The 10,492-nt window shown below is 37.5% G+C and overlaps 1 protein-coding gene across 2 annotated transcripts; it reads left to right on the top strand.

The window, feature by feature from the left end:
- Positions 1 to 14: 14 nt before the first annotated feature.
- On the top strand, positions 15 to 9,548 carry LOC116779464 (collagen alpha-1(IV) chain). 2 transcript variants are annotated; one of them, XM_061521771.1, is made up of 12 exons: positions 15 to 146; positions 292 to 328; positions 2,286 to 2,597; positions 2,753 to 2,995; positions 3,076 to 3,297; positions 3,365 to 3,670; positions 3,786 to 4,253; positions 4,447 to 4,830; positions 4,902 to 5,358; positions 5,445 to 6,653; positions 7,121 to 8,352; positions 8,481 to 9,548. In XM_061521771.1, exons 1-12 carry the CDS (start codon positions 127 to 129, stop codon positions 8,739 to 8,741), a joined length of 5,151 nt encoding a protein of 1,716 aa, XP_061377755.1. In that variant the 5' UTR covers positions 15 to 126; the 3' UTR covers positions 8,742 to 9,548. The 2 variants fall into 2 exon arrangements, with proteins under 2 accessions (XP_061377755.1, XP_032529648.1); XM_032673757.2 differs by having other exon boundaries at positions 5,445 to 6,962.
- Positions 9,549 to 10,492: the final 944 nt, after the last annotated feature.

Genomic DNA, 10,492 nt, shown 5'->3' with positions numbered 1-10,492 from the left:
GCGCCTCCCGTACAGTCAGGCGCGGGGCGGGGGCTCAGAGACCGCCGCCCGAGCGCTCCTCTTTCCTTAGTATCCCGGCTCAAACGGCGCGCGCGCACGGGACACTGGCGCAGCGCGCTTTGGGCCATGGCGGTCCACGTACTTTGGTAAGATTCTATTTCAAATTTATTTATTTTCTTAGTTAAATTATAACTATTTTTTTTCTTGTAAATGCGATGAGTCTTTTGATTAAATAATATTTTTTTATGTCTATATTCTTGGAAGACAATTATTAAAAAAGTATTGATTTAGGTTGCTGGTTTTGGTGACATTTGGTGGAGTTAATACGGTGAGTTAATTTTATTTTATAAAAGTGTCTTTAATGAGCAATTATTATAATAAGCTATAATACATACATTTTAATATAAATCATGAACGCTGTTTGGTTTAGGGAATGTTAGGACAACGAAAGGGCGCTCTGACTGGTCTGTCAGCTTATTTTGTCTTTTTGCAATTTCTTTTAAAGCGCGAACTTTGGCAGATAGTGTTTGAAAGTGAGGCAGTTGCGCTCTAAATAAAAGATTTTTAAAAAATAAAAAAATATTAGGTATTTACTGAAATATGTTTCTGTAACATCAAATATATATTTCATTATAAAACGTAGGACCGACAAAGTTTATCATTCGGATGTATAGTGATATAGAGCAGAACATTTCAATAAATTAATGAAGGAATAAGAACAAGTGTGATAAAAATAAATAGTCCACGTCGTGACTTACTCATGTATAATATTAAATATTGCGCTAAATAATTCATATTGAAAATATGTAACATAATTTACATATTTTTTTATCTTTGTAACCTTTGCAACTTTTTTAATTGAAAATATTTGCTGAGGGGATAATTTTTTTTATTTTTTACAATAATAGTCAAAGTTGATTTTTTTTTTATTAAAAATGAAATGACAATCACATCTCGTATGCCCGTGATCACGGTCGCTGAAAAGTAACCGAAACGTCGGGAGTATGTAGTTTTTTACAAAAATAAATCACGCATAGTTTATCGGAAAAATACTAGTTTCATTTAAATTAAATGACAAATGTTAATAATAAAAGAAAAGGATTTTTTTAATTACAAAAGTGTACTTTGGAAAATGAAATATAAAGAAAATGTTGTGCAATTGATTGTAACAATTTTAACAAATCAAACTCATCTCATGAGCGAACTAAAAGTATAAAGACAAGAAAATAATAGTATAAATCAACCTTTATATTAAGTAAGTGTACATACATATGAAATTAACTATTTCCATTTAATTTCCATTCTCATAATTATAATATTATATATTATTAAATATTATCTTAAAATAAAAATAATAATTTCGGCAAATTTCAATAATCAGAAAAACAATATTTAAAATATATGTAAATTTCAAGTTTGTTAGGAAACTGAATCGTGATCACCGAGTTTAGAATCACGATGATATTCGTTTGAGTTTGGGATTACTAAACGAAGTAATAATTTGGTATCAGCTTACATAGCTAACGCTTTGCCAGCAAAATATCGCAAAACAGTGACGAAAATGAGCAGTCACTATATTATACCTATTATAATACATTCATACGATGCGAAAATCACTAAATATATATAATTTTCATTTCATTGTTGCGATAAGAAAATTCATCGGTTTTGTTTCAACTTTAAACCGATAAATTAAACTTCGTTTTAACATGAATAAATTTAATATAACTGACAATTACATAGTTCTATATTAGTTGCGCAATTTATTTTTTGGAATCTTTTAACTTCGGCTTCATAATTTCGAAACCAGAATATGTAAGATTTTTTTGATAATTTCTGTAAATTAAGGAACCACTGATACAATAGAAATTACAAACTTTGTAAGTTAACATAGCCTGATTTCTAACACGAAGCAGAGGCAATGTTAAATAAAAATTTAACTTGTACAAAAATTTATCCTTAACAAAAAGCCATATTAACGCAACAGTATTGTTTGTAAAAAATTACGTCAGTCAAAACTTGTTATATAAAGTTGACCCGATTGATTTATATGTGAAATAGTTGTGATATTAAGACTTTAACATTGTAAGGTATGTTAAAAAGTGACTCGTGTTTCTTACTGACTCAACACAACAGGACTGTGTTGAGTGCTTGCTGCATCTTTCTTGCAGACCACCTGTATTTTAATCTTATTAATTTTATTTGAAGATTTAATATGTTATGATTTTATTGATTATAATGCTTACTAGATTAAGTATATTTTATTTTGATTTCTTATATTTCAGCAACGAAACGAATATGAAAGAGGAGACGTCGAAGAAAATAATATTTATGATAATCAAGACTGGATGTATCAGAATAGTTACAATCCGCAACCAACAATAAATTCATACTATGGTTTATCTAGAAGGCAGGACTTACCGACACCCTCTGCCCCCCCTTCTCCTCCACCGGAAAGAGTACAGCCCTCAAGAAGTTTTGGACAAAACTTTGCTGTGTATGACCCAGTAACTCGTCAGCGGACAAATGCATTTGATCGTAATTGTACGGCCCCTGGCTGCTGTGTACCAAAATGTTTTGCAGAAAAGGGTAGTAGGGTGCGTAATCCATTGTTATATCATGTTTAATATTCTATATTATGAATACTTTTGTTACTTAAACATTAGAAAGCTCTTTTAATACTCGTAAGTAATCTGATTAAACAAGATAAGAAATTAATATTAAATATTAATAATAGGCATTTTTTACCTAGGGTTTCCCAGGAATGCGGGGACCACCTGGAATCACAGGTCTACCAGGACACGTTGGCGCTGAAGGTCCACAGGGACTTAAGGGTCAAAAAGGTCAAGATGGACCACAAGGTCCACGGGGTCCGCGAGGAGAAAAGGGTAAACCTGGAGCTCAAGGATTTATAGGCTTAGCAGGACCACCAGGTCCTCAAGGAGAACCTGGTATGCCAGGGATTCCTGGACGTGATGGTTGTAACGGAACTGATGTACGTTATAAAGCAAAATGATCTACAAAAAAGATCAATAACATACAAAGGTGATGTTTTAAATATGAATAAACTTTTAGGGAGAACCTGGAATGGTGGGGATCAAAGGTTCACAGGGTCCACGTGGATTTGCTGGGCCTAAAGGTAACAAGGGTGATAAAGGAGAGCCGGCTTATATGGGTCGATACCCAAAAGGTGAAAAAGGAGAACCTGGAGCTGATGGTTTACAAGGCCAATCTGGCCCAGCTGGACCAACAGGTCCTCCAGGTTTGGCTGGTCCCAAAGGAATGACTGGACCTATGGTAAGTAATGCTAATAAAATATAACATTCTATAAATTGTTTGTTTAACCATTATAAACTAATTTTAGGGACCACCTGGATATAAAGGTGATAAAGGTCCTAAAGGATCTAAAGGACAATCTATTCAAGGTGATAAAGGAGACCGAGGTGACAAAGGTGACAGAGGACCCGGTTGTCCATCAACAACGTTACCTTCATTGGATAATAAAGGAGCAATAAAAGGTGTCAAAGGTGATATGGGATCAAAAGGTGAAAAGGGAGAACCTGGGAGAATGGGTGAAAAGGGAGAAACAGGTCCAATGGGGGAACCTGGCTTGCCTGGATTAATGGGCATTAAAGGAGAAAAGGGCTTAAGAGGAAATCCTGGGGAACGGGTTAGTATTTTCGTAATAATTTATAGAATTGAAATAATAAAAATTAAATTAATTTTAAATAATTAATCCATTCTTTTTGTTTTTCAAACTTATAATACAAAATATATTTAAATAGGGTCGTGAAGGAATGTATGGTGAACCCGGACCTATGGGAAGAAAAGGTGATAGAGGCATTGATGGACTGAATGGTCTTCCCGGCCGACCGGGTTTGAAAGGAGAACCCGGCAGGGATGGAGCAACAGGTCTAATGGGCTTAAAAGGAGTGCCAGGTCCACCTGGTGGTCGAGCTGGAGCACGAGGTCCACCTGGGCCACCAGGTCCTCGGGGCTATATCGGCGTTGCTGGTGCACCAGGGTCTAGTGGTAGGCCCGGAGAAAATGGATTACCAGGACCTATGGGTCCAAGAGGTGGACAGGGAGAACCAGGTGACACAGGCATTGAAGGTCCAGCAGGTCAAAAAGGAGAAAAAGGAGAACCTGGTCTTGATGGCTTGCCTGGAGAAATAGGTCAACGAGGATATGATGGACCCATTGGTCCTCAAGGACCTAGGGGACTAAAAGGAGAAGAAGGTCAATCAATTCCTGTAAGTTTACGACATAAATATTTGTATAATAGAGATTGCAACAAAAAAATTATATCATAAAATTATTTTTTAATGACAGATAAATTTCCAAAAAATATAATAGAATTTGAAATAATTATAAGTTCATAAAATTAAAAAATGCCTATTTGATAGTGATAATCATATTTATATTTACCACCAAATTTATAATCAGGGTGACAAGGGAAACAGTGGCCAACCAGGAATTCCAGGAGATAAGGGAGCCAAGGGCGAAAGAGGTTATCCAGGATTACGAGGTACACCTGGAAACTCTACATTAGGTACACCAGGAAGTCCCGGAGAAATGGGTCCACCTGGTGAAAAAGGTGAAAAAGGAACTCCTGGGTACGATGGAATACCTGGTAATCCTGGACAAAAAGGTGACATTGGAGGACGGTGTAACGAATGTCGACCTGGAAGTATGGGCGAAAAGGGAGACCGCGGTGCTGATGGTCTACCTGGTGAACGGGGTGAACGAGGTCACATCGGACCCATCGGGATGACCGGGGAGCGTGGTGCTGACGGTATGAATGGAATGCCTGGAGCTGCTGGAGCACCGGTATGTTAAAAAATCATGTTGTATTGAATTTGATATGCATTTTTCCTTTATTTATTATTTTATTTATTAAGGGTGAACGTGGATTGGACGGACCAATAGGACCACCAGGAATGAGGGGAGCAGATGCAATGATACCGTCCAATTTAGTAAAAGGACCTCCCGGAGAAAGAGGTGAACCAGGAGAAAAAGGAAACATGGGACCCAAGGGTGAAAGAGGACCTGATGGAATAATGGGTGATCGTGGATTAAATGGCATGCCCGGACAGAAGGGTGACATGGGTAGAATGGGACCTTCTGGTATAGATGGCACACCTGGTAGTGATGGAATACCGGGACGGCCAGGAATGAAAGGCATGTCCATCAAAGGTGAAAAAGGAATATCTGGTGATCAGGGTGAAAAAGGTGACAAAGGATTTTCTGGAAGACCAGGACTTAAAGGTGAACCTGGTCAATGTCCCAATGAGTTAAAAATTCGCACAAAGGGAGAAAAAGGCAACCCTGGCGTTCCAGGACCACAAGGACCATTAGGTACTGATTTTATTTCATTAATCTTGTCTTTTAATTTTAACAAACCTAAATATACATTTAAAAAATAATAATTTTTATTTTTAAAGGTATGAAGGGTGAAAAAGGTAATCAAGGGCCATTCGGTTTTACTGGTCCAAAGGGAGAGATGGGTTTACCAGGACGAGCTGGACCGGTAGGTCCACGTGGTCTTCCGGGTTTCAAAGGCGATAAAGGTGAAATGGGTTCAATGGGATTTCCGGGAACACCAGGGGATTTAGGCCCTAGAGGTTTTCCAGGGTTACCAGGATTAAAAGGAGACAAAGGTGAGATTGGTCCTTCTATGCCTGGACCACCTGGACCTGCTGGATTAAAGGGAGATAAAGGAGAACAAGGTCCAAGAGGTCAACCTGGAATAGAAGGAAAGGATGGTCCTCCAGGATTAGCTGGCTTACAAGGTGAAAAAGGTGATATGGGATTAATAGGAAGGCAAGGTTATCCAGGACCTATTGGATTAAAGGGCGAACCGGGTCCTATAGGACCATCCGGAGTTCCGGGCATTCCTGGTACGCCAGGAAGAGATGGACCTAAAGGTCAACAAGGATTTCCCGGTCCACCTGGTAAACCTGGTGTAATTGGCTTACCTGGACAAAAAGGTGAACCAGGTATTCAAGGTCCAGATGGCCCGAAAGGTTTCCCAGGACCTCGTGGTCATGTTGGTATGCAAGGGCAAACTGGTCTTGATGGAAGTCCCGGTGAAAAAGGAGATAAGGGTGATATAGGATTCCCGGGTGAGCCTGGTAGACCTGGTCTTGATGGACCTAGAGGATTAGCTGGTGCACCTGGTGAGAAAGGTGATATAGGTTTCCCAGGAAACCCTGGGTTGAATGGATTTATTGGACCAGCTGGCCCAAGAGGTGATATAGGCTTCAAGGGTTCCAGGGGACCAAAAGGAGAACCTGGTTTAGCTTCAGAAAAGGGAGAAAAAGGAGATCAAGGTTTTCCAGGATTACCTGGTGTTGATGGAAGACCTGGGCAAGATGGAGAAAAAGGTGACAAAGGTTTCCCTGGCTATCCAGGTCAAGGCATTCCAGGAAGTCAAGGTGAAAAGGGAGATGCAGGTTTGCCTGGAAAAATGGGTTTTCCTGGTATTCCTGGCGATAAAGGCGACCGAGGCTTTCCAGGACTGGCAGGTTTAAAGGGAGAAAGAGGCCCTGCAGGCAAAGACGGTTTGCCAGGAATGCCGGGAAGAGATGGCAGTCCTGGTGCTCCAGGCCAAGATGGTTTACCAGGAATGGATGGCGAAAAGGGTGAAAGAGGTGATCGAGGATTACCAGGTCGTGATGGTCTTGATGGATTGAAAGGTGACCAGGGTATTGCTGGACCACCAGGGCCAATAGGACCAATGGGTTTTCCGGGTCCTAAAGGAGACATTGGTTTACCTGGGCCATCTATAAATATCAAAGGTGAAAAGGGAGATATAGGTTTTCCCGGTATTACTGGACTTCAAGGAGATAAGGGTGATCGAGGTAGAGATGGCTTCCAAGGTCTACAAGGGGAAAAGGGTGATCAAGGATTCACTGGACAAAAGGGTGAAATGGGTAGAATGGGCGCCATGGGCGAAAGAGGTATTTTATTTTTCATTTATTTAATTAAATATCTACAACACTTTTGCAAGAATAATTTCAAAGTACAATTCAAATGTTTTTTCGAATCCAATATCAACAAGTGATAATTTAATTATAAAAAAATTAAGACAATTTTAACAGTAATTATGTTTATCTAGGTGAAAGAGGTCCAATTGGACCGACTGGTATTCCTGGACTCACAGTAAAAGGTGAAAAAGGTTTACCTGGAAATAACGGAAAACACGGCAGACCTGGCATGCGCGGTGCTACTGGAGAAAAAGGAGAACAAGGATTACCTGGACTTCCAGGTCCAATTGGGCGCTCTGGCATGCCAGGAACACCGGGACCTAGAGGTGAACCCGGTGAACCAGGAAGTGAAGGAGTCGCAGGACCCCCTGGGTTTGACGGTCCTCCGGGGCTACAAGGTCGTCCTGGCGAATATGGTGAAAAAGGTAACAAGGGTGATAAGGGTGCTGTTGGTTTTGGTTTACCTGGCCCGAAAGGAGACACTGGCTTGCCAGGATTACCGGGTTTAAATGGTGAAAAAGGTGATAAAGGAGATCAGGGTTTCGATGGATTAGTTGGAGAGATGGGTGAGAAAGGTAACCAAGGAGAAAAAGGTGACAGAGGCTATCCTGGTCGGCCTGGAATTCCTGGCCTTGATGGTGTAAAAGGAGATAAGGGAGAAGCGGCTGCTATAGTTTATGGAAGTAAGGGAGAACCAGGACCAAGAGGTCCTCCTGGATTGAATGGTCCACCTGGACTTGACGGATTACCTGGTCCTAAAGGCTGGGATGGTGCTCCAGGCATGAAAGGAGATAAAGGTTTCCAAGGACCTATGGGCCCACCAGGCTTACCAGGACCTCAAGGAATAATGGGTATTCAAGGTGAACGTGGTGAAACAGGTCGTATGGGATTACAAGGTGTACCTGGAATACCTGGTGCTCCTTGTGCTACTACAGACTATCTTACTGGCATCCTTTTAGTGCGTCATAGTCAAACAAACATAGTACCCCAATGTGAACCCGGACATATTAAATTGTGGGATGGCTATTCCTTACTTTACATTGATGGAAATGAAAAGGCTCATAATCAAGATCTGGGATATGCTGGATCTTGTGTAAGAAAGTTCAGTACCATGCCATTCCTTTTCTGTGATCTTAATGATGTATGCAATTACGCAAGTCGAAATGATCGCAGTTATTGGCTTTCTACAAATTTGCCGATACCCATGATGCCAGTAAACAATAATGAAATTTCACGATATATTTCAAGATGTGTTGTTTGTGAGGTTCCAGCCAATGTCATAGCTGTTCACAGTCAAACTCTTGATATACCTAGTTGTCCAGTGGGTTGGAACTCATTATGGATTGGATACAGTTTTGTTATGGTAAGACCTATCGCAATTTTATTACATTGAATAATCAATACATAAGTTCGTACATATTATTAAACAAAAAGATTAAATCATTAAATTGTGGTCTAAACATGAATTATTCATTGTATCTCTGATTTTAGCACACTGGAGCTGGTGGACAAGGCGGTGGTCAAGCCCTTGCTAGTCCGGGATCTTGTCTTGAAGACTTCCGAGCGACACCATTTATTGAATGTAACGGTGAAGGTGGTACTTGCCATCATTTCGCCAATAAACTTAGTTTTTGGCTAACAACTATAGATGATAAGAAGCAATTCGCAAAACCAGAGCGTGAAACTCTTAAATCTGGACGACTTTTGCAGCGAGTGTCTAGATGCGCTGTTTGCATTAAGAATACCACATAGTCTATAGAAAATATTATAGTATCTAAGTAACTTAATAATGTGCGCTGTAACCTTCCGTAGGATCTATTTTTTCAGTAACACTTAGTTTTTGTTGACAATTTTCCAAATTAAAATTCGGTACTACATTATAAACACAATTTGGTGATAAATAATTGCGATGCATAATTGTTAAATAAGTCTTTAAAAAGATATAACGTACATTATAATAATAAAAGCACACCAAAGCAATATACCTATAATTTAGGTTAATATTTTTTATAAGTATATTTTATTTAAATATTCTTTTACATTTCAATATATTATAAAATTTATATATATTAATGTACTCCGTATAGTGATTACTTGACATCGTATGTTCGAAGAAAGTTGTATATTGTCACTAGTCACGTCGAATATTGTACCTACACTGAACGATAAATATCAAAATTACAAATTAAAAAAAAATTAAATACTAACATACAATAAGAGTACTTATTTACTTGCTTTTTAAATCATTAAGAAATATTATATGTGCTATAATAATGTTCTATTTGTATACTTTCTAAACAGAAACTCACACGTGTTCAGTATATTATTAGCAAGGAAAATATGCGAGTAGATACTCCAGATTTTACAAAGACCATATAATCAGCACTTATCACTTTATAATATAATCATTTTATTTGCTTACATGCCTTATAGAAAAAGAAATATATTTGTAAAATTGGTACGAACACTGCCATTGTAGATAATTTAATGTTACATAGATATTACAAATACGTCTTAAGTAAGTTACATTTTTAATAAATTTTTAAGATGATTAAAATATGTCTATGGCTTTTTTGTTTTACACATATTATATCCAACATCTATAATAAATCACTCTTTCAAATTTTAATGTTTTTAAGTTAATAGTGTGAATCTTTGTTACCAATTTTTGAAATAACATTTTCTTGTCTACGGCCAGACCAAAAAGTACTAAAGCATAATATATAATTAAATTCTTACTTTATAATTCAAGAATAATAATAATTTTACAAAAGAGTAAATCTTATAGTGTCAATCATTAGATCTTTCTCTTCAAGAGACATATCCTAATTGTTCTTCGGTGTGAAACATAAAATTGGAATGGCTCGTAACTAAACATCGTTAAGATTTTTTTTTATGTATTTTAATACATTAATGAATAAAGAAAACATATTTATATACTATATTTATCAAATACCTTATGATGCATTAGACAATTATTGATCAAGTTGTATGGCTCGATATTAAAAAGACCTAATTATACATTACTCAAACATATTTTTAGATAGAGATTCCACTGTTGAGCAAGCAGTCATCACATTCGAGAGACAGTAGTGCACATTTTTAATTTGAGTTAAAGTTTCCTCCAGCATTTTACGCGGCACACAGAAATGAAATGAAAACAATCTCTTAGATAAAACTATTTGCACAAGAAAGTTTATAAAACAGTCAATCTCACAAGTTATAGGTACTAACATAAAAGTTCTTTTGCTAGCACAAAAAGCTAGAAGCTGTCTGTGTTAAATTTAACAATAAAACTCACGACAAAATTCATATAACAAAATCACTGTTTATTACAATATTAAATCCTCAGATTTGAAAAAAATAACTATTTAGCTAAATTCACTTGGATCACTGTTAGTATTATAAAGTAACAGTGTGATAAACATGAATGATGTTGTTCCGTTAATATGTAACAAGAACAAATTATGTCTCTTAATATAGCTTATACTCACTTAATCTAT

The sequence above is a fragment of the Danaus plexippus genome, chromosome 2 (genome assembly GCF_018135715.1).
Source record: "Danaus plexippus chromosome 2, MEX_DaPlex, whole genome shotgun sequence".
Lineage (NCBI taxonomy): Eukaryota > Metazoa > Arthropoda > Insecta > Lepidoptera > Nymphalidae > Danaus > Danaus plexippus.
Note: the sequence above shows the minus strand (reverse complement) of the source record. Positions and strands in the feature narration are given on the sequence as shown.